Source organism: Sorex fumeus, unplaced genomic scaffold (genome assembly GCF_029834395.1).
Source record: "Sorex fumeus unplaced genomic scaffold, SorFum_2.1 ptg000063l, whole genome shotgun sequence".
NCBI classification, from domain to species: domain Eukaryota; kingdom Metazoa; phylum Chordata; class Mammalia; order Eulipotyphla; family Soricidae; genus Sorex; species Sorex fumeus.
In genome coordinates this window covers 45672320-45691579 of record NW_026606120.1, presented here as the reverse complement: position 1 = coordinate 45691579, position 19260 = coordinate 45672320, and the positions used below count along the sequence as shown (strand labels likewise).

Genomic DNA, 19260 nt, shown 5'->3' with positions numbered 1-19260 from the left:
AGCAAACTCAGGGCTTCACATATGCTAAGCACCTGTTCTACCACTTGAGTTATCTCCCAGACCAATACTCAATATACCGCATGAATAAATTCCCAACCTCTCCACCACACACACCCTCAAAGCCAGTGTTTAGGTGGTACTTCCTGCTATTTGCAAGTGAAAGAGGAATCCTAAATGCAGCCTTGCACCAAGGTTCCTGCAGGGGGTAATGTAAGTGGGGAGGGTGGGCTGGAAGGGAAGAGGTCACAGTACTCTCGCACTGCTAAGTCCCAACAGCTTCCTCTTAGAGATTTATGGCCTTGGCCTGGCCTCCAGGAGAAGAGGGCAGAGATTTACCTGCAAGAGTGCTCTGCACCGGTGACAACAGAAAGCTTCCCACCTGGGCCCTGCAGCGAGGCTGTGCTTCTCCTTTTGACAGGCGGGGCAACCGCAGTCAAAGAAATACTGAGACCTTAGCTTCCGCTGTCTTTCCGCAACGCCCATCCTGCTCTCGTGAGGCCCTGCAGGGAGACCTTACTTGGCCAATGTTCAAAGCAAAAGAGTCAAGCACCGCTGAAGGAACTTCAGCTCAGGAGAGGGTCTGGTTAATTATTCATCATCTGACAGGGACTTTTCACATAAACAATCGTGGAACTAGATAAAGGCACACATTATTCCCAAGTGGCAGGAGAAGGATGAAAAAAGAAGTCAAAATGTCATCATTCTTAGTTCATTTTCAGACGGGAAGTTTACACAGGGATTAATTAGGTAGCAGGGTATAGAGTAGTATAGAAAAAATAGGACCCTGCTAAGAAGGTCTTTTTTTTTTGAGAGGGCCACACCCAGAGATGCTCAGAGGTTACTCCTGGCTCTGCACTCAGGAATTATTCCAGGCAGTGCTCAGGGGACCATATGGATCCGGGGATAGAACTCAGATCAGCTGAGTGCAAGGCAAGTGCCATATCCGCTGTGCTATTGCTCCAACCCCTAAGAAGGTTTTTCTGTGGAGGGGGTAGGGGTGGGGAGGGGAGGCCCAAGTTTGTGTTTCCTCTCATGGAAGCCAACACTGGTGACGCATCCCAGGCGAGGCTCTTCCTCACACATGGTGGGGGCATGCATGCTGCTGGAGCCTCACCGTAGCAGTGGAGGATCTCCTGCCCTTTCCCAATCTTCTGGGATGCGCGAACCGTGGCCACAGTGCCCAGGAAGGACACGCTGGTGTTGGGGCTGCAGGAATGGTTCAGGAGGCTGACCACTGGGAAGACACCTGTGGCGAGGCGGACCTGCCTGCTGTCGGCGACGATGTTCTCATTACATCCTTGAAAGGACAGGAAGATGAAAGGGGACATGTGTCAGGGCGTTCGTCCTGGCTGTGCCGTTTGTGCTCAGAAGATGAGCTGGGCCGCTGGGCCTACAGCCCATCTGAGTCACCGCTCCACAGCCGGATCCAGCGTGAATCAGATGGACCGTGACTCGCCAGCAGGCTCTGGCCCCCAGGAAGCAAAGCAAATGGGCACAAGAAAAGTCCGCCGGATGCCAGAACCTAGCCATTGTGTCTCCATACCATTAAAAAAAAAACACAAAGATTAGAAGAGAAAAATATATCACTAGGGAGCCTTCTAGATAGACGGTTTTGGAACGGTCATGAGGCTACAGAAACCTGACTACCTGTAGAGACGGTATCCAGGAGACTTTAATGCAAGTGCTTTTAATTTACTTGGCTGCTTAATAAAATAAGTTATTCAGAATCCTGGGCTGGAGTGATAGTACAGCGGGTAGGGTGTTTGCCTTGCACACGGCCAACCTGGATTCGATTTCTCCGCCCCTCTCGAGAGCCCAGCAAGCTACTGAGAGTATCACACCCTCATGGCAAAGCCTGGCAAGCTCCCCGTGATATATTCAATATGCCAAAAACAGTAACAACAAGTTTCACAATGGGGATGTTACTGGTGCCCGCTCGAGCAAATTGATGAACAACGGGAGGAGAGTGCTACAGTGCTACTTAGAATCCCAAGTTAAACAGGTTTATACATTAGCTTTTGCTTGTTTGTTTGCTTTGTTTTAACCCTGGCTCAGAGGTTACTCTGAGCTCCGCACTCAGGAATTACTCCCAGCAGTACTTGGGGGGATCATGTGGAATGCCAGAGACCAACCCTGGGTCAGCTGTACGCAAGGAAAACCCCTTACCTGCTTATTATCTTTTCAACCCTATAATCTAGTTTTTTTTTTTTAATCAGTATTTCTTGGAGCTGGAGTGGTAGCCTTGCATGTGGCCCAACCTGGGTTTGATTTCCAGTATCCCAGTATTCCATATGGTCCCCCAAGCATGGCCAGGAGTAAGTCCTGAGTGCATGAACCAGGAGTGATCCTTGTGCATCACTGGGTGTGACCCAAAAAGCAAAAAAAAAAAAAAAAAATCAGTATTCCTTTTTTTTTTCTTTTTGGGTCACACCTGGAAATGCACAGGGGCTACTCCTGGCTCATGCACTCAGGAATTACTCCTCGCAGTGCTCGGGGGACCATATGGGATGCTGGGAATCGAACTTGGGTCGGCTGCGTGCAAGGCAAACGCCCTACCCACTGTGCTATCATTCCAGCCCCCAAATCAGTATTCCTTTTGCCTAATTTTCCAATGGAAAATTGGTCAGCAGTAGTTTTCACTGGGAACTCTGCTCTGTACTAGGTCTATCCCAGCTAGTATTTGAGCTAATTCCCTTTTTTGAAACACAATCAAGTAAGGTTTTTTTTTTTTTCTTTTTGGGTCACACCCGGCGATGTTCAGGGGTTACTCCTGGCTCATGCACTCAGGAATCGCTCCTGGCGGTGCTTGGGGGACCATATGGGATGCTGGGAATCGAACCTGTATCGGCCATGTTGGCTGCGTGCAAGGCAAACGCCCTACCCGCTGTGCTATTGCTCCAGCCCCAAGTAAGTTTTTTTTTTCCCCTTTTGGGTCCACCTGGCAATGCTCAGGGGTTACTCCTGGTTCTGCACTCAGGAATTACTCCTGGTGGTGCTCGGTAGACCATACGGGATGCTGAGGCTTTAAGCCGGGTCAGCCACAAACAAGGCAAATGCCCTACCCGCTGTACTATTACTCCAGCCCCACAATCAAGTAGTTTAACAAAATGTTTGAAAATTAGGAAGGGGGAAAAAAAAGGCCTCCAAGGGAAGAAGTCATTTCTGCACTTAGATTCATGCATAAGTTCTCCGTGCTCATCTGCAGACCGACTGTTTCAAATGGCTCATTATTCAGTTTCTCTCCCCAATAGCACACAGAGTCTCGGTAAGAGGGAGGTATTTGGACAACGAGAGACAGGTGATAGCCCAGAGAAGGAGGCAGAGCATTATACAAGAAGAACAGCCTTAGGCAAACAAAGACACTAGCACCCTAAGTTTTACTACGCTCTAAGGTTTCACTTAAGGGGGCAGGAGCAATAGTACAGCAGGTAGCGCGTTTGCCTTGCATGCGGCCGACCTGGGTTCGATTCCCAGCATCCCATATGGTCCCCCCAGCACCGCCAGGAGTAACTCCTGAATGCAAAGCCAGGAGTAACCCCTGAGCATCACCGGATGTGACCCAAAAACAAACAAACAAACAAATAAATAAGTAAGGTTTCACTTAACCAGAGGTTCCTGGGCAGATGATATCCCAGCTTGGGTTTCCGGAACAGCCACACAAATCCCAGGAACATGTATAGGTAATCCTGGGCACCAAAACTGGCACGTGTGCAGCAGCTCTGGGTTAAGCATGAGGAAGTGCTATTTCCAACAAAATTGAGATACGAAAGATACTGGAACTAAAAGGCAAAGCTTCCTTTTCTTTTTTGAAAATCATCAGATTGTGAAATATGCCAAATATCAATCACTCAAGAAAGAGAGTAGTCTGGATAAAAATAGAATGAGGAGAGAAAACATCATGAACTGCCATGTAAAAATATTCCAGAAAGGAAAACATTAAATATAGGAATAATGTTGTCCCTATGAAGAGCATTCTATTATTTGTTGCTCTGAAGGATAAAAATAGAAAGATTAAAAAATGTTCACAGGGAATCCAAATGACTCAATTCTGATCAATCCTACAAATTGTACTGAAATCTTTCATCAGAGCTCTTCTAAAGTGGTTAACTGATTTTATTTTCCCTTTCCCTCTCCTCCCCCCCTGCTTGTCCAATGCCTACCTTCTGGCACATGTGCTAATGAGCAGTGAAAATGCTAAAAGGTAGGCAGCAGGAAGGAGAATTACAGGGCATGAACAGTTTGTAGTCTGAATAATCAGCTTCTGCATAATTAAAAGTTGACTTGCATTCCCAACTACTGATAACTGGCAATCTATATTAGAACAGTTGCTAAAATTTTCCCAGAAGAAATGATCACAATACAGTGAGTAATGTCAGCTTCGTGAATTATTTATAGATTATCCTCTAACAGAAGGAGGCCCAGGAACTGAGTGGGGTGCATATTTATGCCAGAGTTGAGTCTCTAATTGTTTCTAAAAAATTAAGTATTGATTGGGAAAAAAAAACTTGTTCAATATTTTACATTCCTCATCTATTAGTTGAGGTAATAAAAAGAATTTATGTATGTACCCTATCACCCAAACTTAATGCGTGACATTCTGTGCCTAAAACATGAAAGAGGGGATGATTATTTAAACAAGTGCACCATGCTAATATAGCTAGCACGTTTAAAATGAGATTCAAGAAAAGGGGGGGGGGAGAAGACTCATTTACTATACTCCAATATAAACCCATTCTGGCAGATCTTTTGAAAAACATGAAGGTGGTTATTAATTTTTTTAATTTTGGGGCCACACCCAGTGGTGCTCAGAACTTACTCATGGCTCTGCATTCAGGGATCACTCCTGGCACGTCTGCGGGCCAGGGGGAAAGACCATAAGGGGTTCCAAGGATCAAACTCAAGTTGGCCATGTGCAAGGCAAGAGCCCTACCCACTGTTCTGCCTGAAATATGTTTATACATCAAGTAATCAAGGTCTCAAACTGAAGGCTGTGGATTCCTAGTTGCAGGAGAGTAAAAGCAAGGGCAGTTGATTGATCTGCAGCCACACAGATGTGCACACTGAGCCTTATCAAGCACAGTAGGGACAGCCACATGTATCACCCATGTGCCTTTCCCACGGAGAGACAAGCACATACACCAGAGTCCAGGAGATCATTGGGCCTAGACTGTCCTGACGATAAGTCCCAGAAGGAGGTTTCTGAGCCACTTTGATTAAACAGGACTTACGTAAAGATAACAACATACATTTTCATAGGTTTTTGTTAAAGTCTATCCTAGTTTAACACTCTAATCTTTCTCCTGTGCTACTAATGAAACAGCTGCTAATGAAATTCAATGAGAACACTAAACTGGGAGGTGTTGGAATCCCAAAGAAATAATAAAAAAGGGATATAATAAGATTAGAAATACGAGCAGACAAAAACAAAATTAGATTGAATTAAAAAATGAAAGTGAACACTGCCGGTGAGTAACTGGTACGACTTTCCTGGAGGGCACTGCTGTCCTGTGAATCAAGTGCCTTGAAAAAACTGACAGGGGTCTGGAGGGGTAGATAGTAGTATGGTGGCCAGCGATTAGAGAACCTGTCTGGTAAGTGCATGAGGAATCCAAATCCCTGATGACCCTGAGTGTAATGTCGGCTGCTCGAGTCTGTGATCCCCGGGGACTGCAGCTCAACCAAGTGTGTGAGCACTTCCAAATGAGAGGTGGGGGCTGAAGAGAGTGCAGCAAGTAAGGTGCGTGCCTTTGGGTATGGCCCCGGTACTGCATATGGTCCCCCGATTACCACCTGCAGTGACCGCAAAGCACAGAGCCAGAAGTAAGCCCTAAGCACTGCCAGGTGTTGCTCCAAGAGAGAGGAGAGAGGAAAGAGGAGAAAGAGAAGAGAGAGAGAAGAGGAGAGGAGAGAGAGGAGAGAGGAGGGAGGGAAGAGGAGAGAGATAGAGACAGAAAGAATGAGAGAGAGAGAGAGAGTCTGGCAACTGAAATTGACTAATGTGTCAGGGCCAGAAGATCATGGAATGGACCTGGGCAAGCACCTCAACTAGGTGAGCATAGCTACCCACCACTGAATGTGTGGCTCTGGTCATTGCAATAACAAAGGAAAGGAAGAGGGAAAGGCAATAAAAACATGGGATTAAAAAAAAGTGGGTTTGGGGCTGGAGCAATAGCACGGTGGGTAGAGCGTTTGCCTTGCACACGGCCAACCTGGGTTCAATTCCCAGCATCCCATAAGGTCCCCTGAGCACTGCTAGGGGTAATTCCTGAGCGCAGAGCCAGGAGTAACTCCTGTGCATTGACGGGTGTGACTCAAAAAGCAAAAAAAAAAAAAAGGGGGGGGGGTTTGGTGTGTGTGTGTGTGTGTGTGTGTGTGTGTTGTCTCCCAAGCCGAGGCTTCTGGAAATACAGAAAGTTGGGAGGAGGTAGCCCATCCTGACCCCGAGAAAGCCTGGAAATTTCAGTCACAAAACCTGCATACCCGAATTTTCAGCAGATCATATCTCAGTGAGGTCCATCCTGAGACGGTGGAATCTGGCAAGAGCAGGGCGGTGATTCTGGATTGTAGAAGCAAGTGGCTGCTGGGGGGCTCTACTTGGGTGGACACCAGACTGATCTACTCCCCTCTGATTTACCCTAGTTTGTTCAGTTTTGCACAGGTCCAAGATTAGCTGCACCTTTGTATCTCTTTGGGGATTTATTTATGGGTCTGTGAAGCAAGGCCAGTAGCAGAGCTTACATGGCACTGGAGAGGGTTCGTGGGGGTGACTGTAGGTGCTTCCAGGAGTCAGAAATATAGGGAGGTGGGGAAGGTAATACATCCCAACTCCGAGATTTCAGTCACAAAACCCGCATACTCAAATGTTTAGCAGATCGTATCTTGGTGAGGTCCACCCCAAGATGGTGGAGACAGGCTGGGGTAGGGTGTTGATTTTGGATTATGGGAGCAAGTGGCTGCCAGGGACTCTGCTTGGGTGGGCACCAGGCCGATCTGCCCCTGCTCAGATTTACCCTCGTTGGTCGATTCAGCCTTGTGTGAGTCCAAGAGTCACTGTGGCTTTTGATCTCTGAATCAAGGCCGATAAATGAGCTTATATAGCTGAGCCAGAGTGGTTTGTGGGTGTGGCTCCCATATACCTAACCTTTGGCTGTTTAAGTTTTTTGGGAAACTTGGCCCCCACTTGTTGGAGTCTGGCCAGAGGGACAGTGGCAATTTGGGGGTATCAGGAAGCCAGAAGGCCCCATCGGCTGCTGATGGACTCACCCTGAAGGTACAGGTTGACCTGTTGGCAGCACCACATTCCCTATCTTTACTTTTTGTTTTGTGGGTCACACCTATGCTCAGGGATCACTTTGGTTGGTGCTTGGAGGGATCATCTGTGGCACCAAGGATTGAACTGGGGTTGGCTGCATGCAAGAAAAATCCCTTAACCCCTGTAATATCTCTTTGGCCCCCTATGTTTTCTATTATAGATTCTTCTTGCTTCATCTTCCTATATTCTGCTCTATGAATGGTTTTCTCTTATTACTAATTTAGTTGGGAATGCCCTGCTAAACTCCAGGGTCTCACACATATGAGGCAAGTCAACTACCTCCACAGCTCTGTGGCTTTTCGGGGGTAGGAGTGCAGGGGCTCTCCACACAGTGCTCAGGGAGGCTGGGATAACTCCTAGTGATATTCCATACTGGGCCAGCTGGGCCAGGAGGCTAGTGGTAAAGCCTGAGGTTTTGGGACTCCTGGTGGTGCTCCAGGAACCATGGGGTGCTGAGAAGCCAACCTAGGGACTGAACCTGAGGCTCAAAGCATCTGCTCAAACCCTCTGAGTCATCTCCCCAGATTCCTTTTGTATCATTTCTGTGTCTTCTATTGCTTTAGATGCAAAGCCCGATAGACTCAAAAAAGCTTCAAACTTTTCCCTACTGTAATAGGAAAGCCCCATTTACAATTTTTTTTTATATTCAGACAAACAAAACAAAATGAAAACAATATATTTTTTTTAAATGACAGAGAATATACACAGGGAAAACACAATCCTGGAAGAGTCCTCAACAGATGTAGTCTTAGGAGACAGCAGTGGCTCTGAGAGGCAGCGAGGGGAGGCGCTCGCAGTGCGGCTCTGTAGCGCCACGGGATAAAGCCAGGGCTACTTCTGGATGCTTTGTGTGCTTCCGGATACGGAAGAGCACTGTCCAGAAACACACCGAGCGAAATGTCTATCTACCCTGTAACCTGGTAGCTAAATGGAAACTAAAGATAAAAAGCTACAGGGATCAAAGAGGTAACGCAGCAGGTAGGGCGCTTGCCTTTCCCGCAGCTGACCTGAGGTAGAGTCCCAGCATCCCATATGATCCCCAGAGACTGACAGGAGTGATCCCTGAGCACAGTCAGGCGTGGCCCCCAAAACAAACACTGAAAATAAGAAAACAAAAAAGGTGAAAACATACAAAGAGCAACAGGAGAGATAGTACGGGGGTCAAGGCACTTGCCTTTCACAGCTGGACCTTGTTCAGTTCCAGGCACCGCACAGGGTCCTCTGAGCAGTGCAGGGAGTGGCCCCAAAGCACCAGGACTGTGGCCCCAAATGGAGACAAACAAAAACCCAAAACATGTCAACAGAAATTTGCAAAATCCCAGATTTCTTAATGTGAGAGGACTGTAAGAACAAGCAGGTATAGAAACTGGAGCAATAGCACAGTGGGTAGGGCATTTGCCTTGCACGCGGCCAACCAGGGTTCGATTCCCAGCATCCCATATGGTCCCCTGAGCACCATCCGGAGTAATTCCTAAGTGCATGAGTAACTCCTGTGCATCGCCAGGTGTGATGCAAAAAGCAAAAAAAAAAAAAGTGGTGTAGTTTGGTTAAGTCACATTTAAATAATATTTCCGTATATAAGTCCTAGTTTTAGTTAAACTTTAGCTACTCCCTTCAATGAATTAATTACAACATGGAGGACAATGTAATAAACTGACTGCACTGAAAAACATCTGCTAAATTGGAGGACAGGCGAGGAAAATGCTGTGCAGGCCACTTCTTTTCCGTCCCTCATATCTGGGTCAGTGCAGCTCCATCAGAGTGGACACCAGGATGCTGGCTGCAGCCAAGCTCCACGTCTACCTTCCACAGGCTTGGCTACAAGATCTGGCTCAGGAAGCAGGACTCGGCTGGCAGGGATCTGGAGCTCACCCCTCAATAGCTGCCCTGACCTCCACAGAGGCTGCCAGTACTGCTGGAATTTTTTTTTTTGAAATGAAAAGAAAAAGAAAAAAAGATTCTCAATGAATAGAGATGAGACGGAAACAAAGTCACAAGACTGAGTTGAAATTCTGATGCCTTGGGGCCAGAGTGAGAACAGGGATAAAGTCCTTGCCTTGCATGCAGCTGACCCCATTTTGATCTCCATCACAGCATGTGTCCCTTGAGCAACACCAGAGGTCTTTCCTGAGTTCAGGAATAGCCAACCAACCCCGAGCACAAAAGAAAAAACAGATTCTGATGCCCAATTCAATGATATAATCTGGTCTATTGTTTCAGTTTTCCATATATATATACACATATACACACATACACACACAACAACATACAGTGATAGCGCTCTTAACCTTATTTTATTCCCACTTCTTCCCCACTCCTGTTTCCCTGTATTGATACTGCAGTGTCCGTGCTGGGCTTGCATACACTATGCGGAGCTGCAGCACCTGCACAAACTGTGGGTGCTCAGGGCTCACTCCTGGCTCTGGCAGGACTCTGGGGACCATATGGGGTTCTGAGGATCAAATGCAGGGCAGCTCCATGCTGGTGCCCTGCCAGCTGTACTCGATCTCCAGCCAGGTGGTTGGATTTTTAACTAGTAAGTACTTTACAGACATATCCTCTTCATACCTCTCTTAAATTAGGAGGCATGAAGCTATTCCTTTGACAATGCAGAGTGGGACCAATGACAAAACCATAACAAAAGACAGGTGGTTGAGCTGGTGCATTAGTACAGTGGGTAGGGCATTTATCTTGCACGAGGGTGACCTGCCGGAGGGCTCCAGCAGCCGAAGACCTCCAGGACCAGCCACCACCATGCTGAGACCACTCTCCGCACACCTGAAGGTACTGGCAGAGGGACAAATCCACGCGGGTTCCGGGGCCGAGATCTCCCAGCCTACTCGGATTGGAGTCGAGCATCCTCCACCCAGATCCTCCAAATTCCAGTAGGCGGGGGTCACACCCACCACCTGGCCCCCTGGCGCCGTGTAATCCCATCAACGGCCAAGACTCAGAGACTATAAAATCCAGCTCCCAGAACCGCGCAGAACCGGCTGCAAATCTTATCAGGACATCTTTTATAACATCTTATCATCTCATTCCTACTTTGGACAAACTTGCAGGCTATCGAATGTAGCCTGCCCACAGGGCAGAGTCTGGCAAACTCCCCGTGGCGTACCAAATATGCCAAATACCAGTAACAATGATGGGTCTCATTCTCCTAAAGAGCCTTGAATATAATCTCAGGGTTAGGATGAAAAAGACGTTACTGGGGCCTGCTCGAGGCAATCGACGAATAACAGGATGATGAAATGAAATGAAATGAAATGAGGGTGACCTGGGTTCGATCCCCAGCATCCCATATGGTCCCGAGCACTGCCAGGAGTAATTCTTCAGTGCAGAGCCAGGAGTAACCCCTGAGCATTGCTGGGTGTGACCCAAAAAAGAAGAAGAAAAAAAAAAGACAAGTGGTTGTGTTTTTGAGACAGGGAACTAGCTAGGATGTGGTCTTGCACCAATTCGTCATGTAGCTAAACCCTATGCTAGATCTCAGGACTGGCTTGGAAGTTATCAATGCCAACGGACTCCAAGATTATGGTATCTGGAGACACTGAATGCAGGCCAGTTCTCCCCTCCCTCCCTGATGACCCACTTTCTTTCATTATATCCTAATTATAATACATTAGCATGATAAATGATTCCCTACCCAAGCCAGGACAGTTTACAATTGCAGTGACAGCCCCTGGATAGAACCTTATAAAGTGTTCTGGGAGAAAAAAAATGTCTCTCATTCCTTAGAAAACTCATTTCTAAATCCTTCCTTGCTTTGCACAAAATAAGAAATGGTCATAAAAGACTCCCTGACTCCCTGCAGGGAGTTACAACCTGCCCGCCCCCCCCCCCCCCCCACCCTCCCGCCTTTTTCCAGGTAACAGGCCTGTTAAATTGTTAAATGAAGCTTCATTCTTGGGCTACTGCCTTTCTGGGACCTTCAGTCCCAAGTGGTCACAAGGGCTTTCTGCCTCAGTATCACAGTTCAATCCTTCTTCGTTCCATTCACTTTTTGTTGTTTGGGCTACACTGGCGGTGATTAGGGTTACCGCTGGCGCATTGTTTGGGGACTTCTGGAGATGCTCAGGGAATCACAAACCTGAGTCTCCTAGATGTAAACCATGGCTTTCACCTCACTACATCATTGCTCTGGCTCCTAGTTTAATTTAATTTAAATTTGGTGGTATTCGGGGGCTATTCCTGGTGGTACTTATAGCTGGCTGCTGGTGGTACTGAGGGAACCATCTGGCGCTGGGGATCAAACTTGGGCCCCTTGCATGGAAATCATGCATTTTCAGCTATCTATATGCTCCCCATTTATAAATGTGTATTACTTATTGTCGTTCCTGCCCCCTCCCTTGCACTGCCCCTCTTATTTCTTTCATTGGGGGGAGGTGGCGGTGGTGCTCAGGGTATCTTATGTAGTACCAGGGATTTAAACTGGGGTCAGCCACATACAAGGACAGTGCCGAATCTACTGGATTATCTTTTTGATTCCTTAATGTCTACATAGATTTTTAATTTGTAGTCTCTGGATCTTGGCTGTGATAGGATTTCATGGTGCTGGGGGTAGTTTGTGGGTATGACTGCCTCACTACTGGAAAATGGGGGGTCTGGGTGGAGGAGGCCCTGTCCTGTGACTCGCGCACCTGGGTTCCTCTGTCAGTTCCTTCATGTGTGAAGTCATCCGAGCGTGTGGAGAGTGGCCTTGAGCATGGCTGTGGCTGGGTTATGGAGGTCTGCGGCTGCCGGGGCTCTACTCAGTGTGGGGAGGGAAACTCAACCCGCCCCCTCTGAGACGTCCCGGTGAAGATAGCCTGGCTCGAGCAGGAGACTCTTATAGTCTAGTTCTCCTCCTCGGGAGAACCCAGCAAGCTACCGAGAGTATCCTGCCCGCACGGAAGAGCCTGGCAAGTTCCCATGGCGTATTTGATAAGCCAAAAACAGTAACAATGATGTGTCTCATTCCCCTGACCCTAAAAGAGCCTCCAATGCAGCACCGTTGGAAAGACGAGTAAGGAGAGGCTGCTAAAATTTCAGGGCTAGGACGAATGCAGATGTTACTGGCGCACGCTAGAGCAAATCGATGAATAACGGGATGACAGTGATACAGTGATTATTTTTGTTAGGAGTGGGGCCATATCCAGCAGTGCTGGCAGGAATATGTTGTACTGGAGGTCAAACCCAGAATTCCTACCTCGAGTCACAATCCCACCCCCTTACTCAGTTTTGGAGATGGGGAAGGTTCTCCTAGCAGTGTCTGGGAGCCGGGAGTGGGGGGCGAGGAGGGGAAAGGGAGGGGGGGGTCCTCACCTGGTGACTCTTGGCCTGGGCTGCAGATTAGGTGCATGGGCCTGGTGGTGCTATGGGTCAACCTTTTTAAATTCTATTTTGCTTTTGGACTTACCCAGCAGTGCTCAGGGCTGATTCCTGGCTCTGCAAGTGCCTTACACTCTATACTATTGCTCTGGCTCCCTCATCCACTTTTTAAATTTTCTCTTTCTCTCCCTCTCTATAAGGTTTCGGGCCACACACAGTGATGCTCAGAGGTTACTCCTGACGCTATACTCAGAAATCACCCCTGGTGGTGTTTGGGGGACTATATGGGATGCTGGGAATTGAACCTGGGTCAGCAGCATGCAAGACAAGTGCCCTACCCACTATACTATCTCTCTGGCCCCCATTTTTTAATGCTGTTTTCCTTTATCGTTCCTTCTCTTTAAACATTAGCTAGGTTGAGGCCTGGAGAGATAGTACAGTGTGTGGGGTGCTTGATTTGCATGCAGCTGACCAGGATCCAATTCCTTGGCAACACATATAGTCCCTCAAATCCTGCCAGGAGTGATTCCTGAGCACAGAGTCAGGAGTAAGCCCTGAGCACAGCCAGGTGAGGCCCAAGAGAGCAAAAAAAAAAAAAAACAATTAAACAATATCAGGCCGGAGTGATAGCACAGAAGGTAGGGTGTTTGCCTTGCACGCGGCTGACCCGAGTTCAATCCCCGGCATCCCATATGGTCTCCCAAGCACCGCCAGGAGTAATTCCTGAGTGCAGAGCCAGGAGTAACCCTTGAGCATCGCTGGGTGTTATCCAAAAAGCAATAAATAAATAAATAAAATGAAATAAAAACAATAGCCAGGTCAAAAGAGCAATACTGAGGCAGCCCAAAGAGAGTCTGATGGAAAAGCATCTGCCTTGAGAGCATGAAGCTACGAGTCAACGGCATTGGTGGCAGCCCCATCCCACATAAACACAATCCTGTGGACACAACTACGTGTGCAATGCCTGGTGCCCTGCCACCACACATGTGCAGCCTGGGGCGAGTGCCACAACAGCCAAAGGTGGGTACCCTCTGCTCATCACAACACAACGGAGCCCCCTTACCTGTTTGTCGTATGGACGATATTGCCTGAGCGTTACACTGTAGCTGCAGCATGTGTCTCAGCATGGCCACCCCCCACAGAGTCAGCTCCGGACACAAGACTGCCGGCTCAGCTTCTTCTGGCCTGGAGGACTCCTGAGCTGCTGGGAGTGTCCCCAAGGCGGACACTTCCAGCTGCCGGCACAAGACAGAAACACTGAGCGCACAGAGGAATTTGTGCTCAGGGCTATGGTTTTCCACGTGAGGCAAAAGGTTGAAGACGGCATTGTAGTTATTTTCGTACTTCCCATTGAGATCGCAGCCAGGAACTGGAGTCTGAACTCTCTTGTCATTTCTCTCGCTCTCCCGTCTCAGGTGATAACTGAGTGTTCTCACCAGGTTCTTGCTTTCAGGGCAACAGCTGTCCTTGTTAGGAACCTCTCTGCCAAGTATCCTTATGGCTTTGCCAACATCTTCAAACCTAGCAAGAAGAGTCAACCTCAGGGCAGCATGGCAAAAGACACCGAGTGTGAGAAGCAGATGCCCTAGGGAGCACTCAACACTGTGGTAGAGCTCCCAGGCCTGCTGCAGACACTCCTGGCTGCAGTACTTGGCATAGCTGCACCCACTGCAGGGAACCGTGGCCAAGGTGTGCTTCAAACATCGGTGACAGTAGAGGTCCCCATTGGTAACTCTAGTATCGAACTGACTTTCGAGGCTATGATGTAGCAGAGTCGTTTCTCCTGGGTTAAGGACACTCACGAAAGCCCTTTCTTTCACCAGGACCTGTCCTGGGAGGATATCTTTGGTGGCCACCAGATAGCGGCCTTTGACAGGGTCTGTACATAAGCTGACAGACGACGAGGCACTGGAAATCTGTTCATTCTTTTCCCTTAGATCCAGATTCTCACAGGCTTTGGTTAGAGCTCTCGGGAAGATTTCTGTGAGATTCTCTTGTTCGAGAATCTTCATTTTCAGATGAGAGAGGTTTTTCTGCAGAGACTGGGAAGCTGCTAGGGTTGGTTTAGTGGTGAAGTTACTTTCAAGATCACGGATCGTCTGGCTGGCTTCCTGTGGTCTTCTGAGGGCCACTAAACACTCTGCCTTACGCAGCATCAACTTGGGTTGCAATCTTTCTGGATACCCATGCCTCTGGGCTCTGAGGATATCTTCGAGACATGTCTGAGAACAGAAAGGAGGTCCCAAATGAGAGCTGGCCTCGACTTTTCAACGGCTATTAAAAAAATCTTATGGAAAAAAAATCTATAGAAAAGTTTAGGATTATTAAATAATGGAATAATTATAGTGGCAAGCTTATTCCTTCTTTTTGTTTTTGGGCCATACCTGGCAATGTTCAGGGGTTACTGCTGGCTCTGCAATCAGAAATTACTCCTGGTGGTGCTTGGTGAACCACATGGGATGCTGGGGATTGAACCCAGGTCAGCTGTGTGCAAGGCAAGCACGCTACCTGATGTATCTGGCCTTCCCAAGCTTATTTTTTTAAAAAATTATGTCTTGGGAGTCAGAGAGATAGTGTAGTGGTAGGGCACTTGCCTTGCATGGAGCCAACCTGAGTTTTATCCTCGGAATCTGATACAGTCCTCTGAGCAACACCAGGAGTAATTTCTGAGTGCAGAGCCAGGAGTAACCCCTGAGCAATGCTGGATGTGGCCCCAAAACAAACAAAGAACCCCCCCCAAATAAATCCATTGTAGCACTGTCATCCCATTGTTCATCGATTTGTTCGAGTGGGCAACAGTAACATCTCCATTGTGAGACTTGCTGTAACTGTTTTTGGCATATCGAGTATGTCCTGGGTAGCTTGCCAGGCTTTGCCGTGAGGGCAAGATACCCTCGGTAGCTCGCCAGCTCTCTGAGAGGGGCAGAGGAATTGAACCTGGGTGAGCTGCGTGCAAGGTAAACGCCCAACCCGCTGTGCTATAGCTCCAGTCCCCCCACCCCCAATAAATAAAAATAAAAATCATATCTTGTTATGTGACCATTTATCTCTCTTTCTGGGTCACACTTCATGGTGCTTGATGATCCACGAGGTGTCAGCGACCGAATCTGGGGTTTCTGCATGCAAAACATGCACTCCAGTATTTGAGCTACATCCAGCTGTCTATTATGTGATCTTTCAATGACAAGATTATTGATATGTTTAGGCCACACTGCTTAATTGTCTTATTAAGTATTCTTATTTGGGGGAGCTTGAGCCACCAACCATGATGCTCAGGCGCTACTCCCTTCTCTGTGCTCAGGAGACCATGGAGCACTGGGGGTTGAAACTGGCTTGGCTGTGTACAAGACAAGCACTTCTCCTCTGCACTCTTCTTCCCATCCCACAAATATTCCTGTTTTCAGAGGGGAAAAAGATGACAGAGAGAATAATTACGGCATGATGGTGAAGAGGGCAGATTTGGAAATCAAACAGACCTGCATTCCCATATGGACTAGACCGGCTCCGTGACCCTGGGCAAGTGAATTTATTCTCAATCTTCGCTTTCGCATGTGAAAAAGCGGTATAGTAAAAATTCGCAAGTTATTTTAAGAATATTTAAATTAAAAAAAAGAAATTTAAATTTTAAGAAAGTTATTTTAAGAGTGAAATAAGGCTATATAGTTAAAGTGCTATAAAGAGTGACTGGAATATAGCTCAGTGATAGAACATTTGCCTTGCAAGAAGGAGGCTCTGCGTTCAATTCTAGAGACTGTTAAAAAATAAAATGTGGGTGGTAAAAATAACCAATATGGAGATGCTCTAAGGGATTAGATATTTGCAAATTTTTCTAACTGATGCCTTCTGTAGTCCACAAATTTCTAATATAGAGGTAGAGTTATATTCTTGCTCTTCTCTTAGTTTAATAGGATAATAAATATGAATTGAGACCATTTGATGTTCTTAACTGTGAACTTCTAAAATGAGTATAACAAAATACCACTTTACTTTATTGTTTTTGGGCCACACCCAGCAGTGCTCAGAACTTACCCCTGGCTCTGCTTTTAAGGATCATTCCTGGAGGGCTTGAAGGATCATACGGAGGATCATATCCAAGTATCGAACTTGGAATGGCCATGTGCAAGGCAAATATCTTACTGGCTGTACTATTTCTCCAACCCCCAAATATCATTTTACAGCTTGTTTTTTTGTTTGTTTCTTTGTTTGCTTTGGGCCACACCTGGAAATGCTCAGGGGTTACTCCTGGTTCTGCACTCAGGAATTATGCCTGGTGGTGCTCAGGGGACCATATGGGATGTTGGGGATCAAATATTGGATGCCGGGGATCAAATCCAGGGTGGCCATGTGCAAGTCAAATGCCCTATCTGTACTATCTCTCCAGCCTCTAGAGCTTGCTCTTAAATCTGAATGAGAAAGTGGGAAGAAAGCTCCCCACATAAAGCCCGCCACTACTGCCTGAGCATTCAGTGCACCTTCACACACAAAGTACCGAGGAGGAGGAGCTACACTGTCATAGGCATAGTCTTCAACACACTATACCTATTTTCAAAAACCCAAACAAATAAATGTTTGGAAAATGTAAGATATTAAGAACCTGAAGTATCATTAGCAACACGCCTCACAGTTGACCTTGCCGCTGAGAAATACCGAGCCACAGGACAGAACTCTTTGTTGCTGGCCAACACCACGTTCAATGATCACTTCAGAACAGCGGACTGAGTGAAAAAAACAAAAAACAAAACCAAACCAAATTTGGGGGGCTAGAGGGATAGTCCAGTGGGTAGGGTGCTTTACTTGTATGCAGTTCTCTGCAGTTTGATCCCTAGCACCCCACATGGTCCCCCGAGCACCACTGGGAGTGATCCCTGAGTGCAGAGCAAGGAGTCGGCCCTGAGCAGTGCTGGGTGTGACCCCCCAAAGCCAAAAAATCAAAACAAAACAAAAGAATAAAACAAAACAAATTTGGGAGGAAAAAATTTGTTTTCAAGTGAATCAACTGCACCATGGTCTCATTTTGGCGTTCTAACCCAGACGAGTCTAGTCCATGAGTGACGCCCCCAGCAGCTCCCTCCAATCATAGGGGCCCTCCTGATACTCACCTCGAACTGACCCAGGTGCATGAGGGCTGCAGAACGATTGGCGTAACACAGTGAAATGTGCTCTGTGTTAGGCCACGAGTGTGATGCTCCCTGCAAAAGAATGTGCTGGTTAAATGAATGAAAATGAGTTGCTTTCGAGTACTTCCTCCAGGAAATAGAGACTTCATCATTAAAGCCTGCATGAAATCGGGAGTTAAACACATCTCTGTGGGCATTTCATTTTTAGTTACTCTAGAAAATCTGTGAAGATCAAATAAGATCATAAATATTCAACGCACTTTGAAGACAGCAGTATCTGGCACAGTTTTAGACATAAATTTTAACACTAAAGGTAGATGAAAAAGGAGGAAAATATTGCAAGCATAATCTAATCAACATATAACAAAGAGTAACACAAACAAATTTACAAAAGAAAGAAACACTAGTGACATATGGAAAATAAACTGTTATTTCAAATAAGGAATAAAAATGAAAGCAGAAAAGGACTATTTTTTTCTATCACCAAATTGGCAAGGATTAATAATAATAATAATGATGATGTTGTCATTTTAAGCCACTGGCAAGATAATTTGGTGGCTCATGGGGAAAAATAAAGTTGGTTCTCTACAATAAGCCTTTCATTAGGATAAATTCTAAATGGATCAAAATCTTAATGTGAAATATGAAATTAGAAGCACACCATAGGAAACTATAGGTCTAGTATAATATGATGTTGGACTGAGAAATTCCTTTATAACTAAGACACAACATCCAAAGGACAATTCAGCTTAACCACATAGAAATTAAAAAATTTGGGGAACTGAAAGATAGTATAGGAGCTACTATCTCCCGCTTTGTACATGGTCAACCTGAGTTTGATCCCCAGCACTGTGTATGGTCCCTTGAGCCCACCAGGAGTGACTCCCAAGCACAGAGCCAGGAGTAAGCCCTAAGAGGTCACCAGGTGTGGACAAAAACATGAACATAAACAAAACAAATCTTTACTAGGAGCTGGACTGTGGCTTAGTAGAGGATATGCCTTGTAGGCATGAGGACTAGGATTTGAAGGAAAAAATGAAAGGAAAAAAATTTTTTTTCTTGGGCTGGGGGCTCCCCAGCAATGCTCAGGAAGCCTGGGATGAGGGGCATTACTATAGATATGTGGCTTGACAGCGTAGGCCTCAAGAGTCCATGTCTGGCCTGCTAATGCAGTACTGTTGGACATAGGGATGCTGAAGGTTCCCAGGGCCACACTTAGTGGTACTTCAGGGATCTTGTGGTCTGGGGACTAAACTCAGGGACTTTGCAAGCAAAGCCTATGATCCAGCCCTTTGAGCCCTATTTCCAGAGCCCAACTCCACCTCCAATTCTTTTTTTTTTTATGGGGGGGGGTGTCCCACACCTGGCAGTGCTCTGGGCTTACTCCTGGCTCTGCACTCAGGGATCACTCCTAGTGGACTCAGGGGACCATATGGGGTACAAGGGATTGAACCTGGGTCAGACACATGCAAAGCAAGCATCCTACCTGCTGTACTATCGCTCCAGCCATCTGCCTCAAAT

General features: G+C 46.9%; 1 protein-coding gene across 1 annotated transcript in view; it reads right to left on the bottom strand.

Moving 5' to 3' along the window:
- SMYD4 (SET and MYND domain containing 4) overlaps window positions 1–19260 on the bottom strand; it is a 48576-nt gene that overhangs the window by 12337 nt on the left and 16979 nt on the right. The window contains exons 4-7 of the mRNA XM_056128082.1: window positions 17722–17811; window positions 13686–14844; window positions 1115–1297; window positions 337–500 (exon numbers count right to left, since the gene is read on the bottom strand). Coding sequence (XP_055984057.1) covers window positions 337–500; window positions 1115–1297; window positions 13686–14844; window positions 17722–17811 — 1596 coding nt within the window. The remainder of the gene's footprint in view (window positions 1–336; window positions 501–1114; window positions 1298–13685; window positions 14845–17721; window positions 17812–19260) is intronic.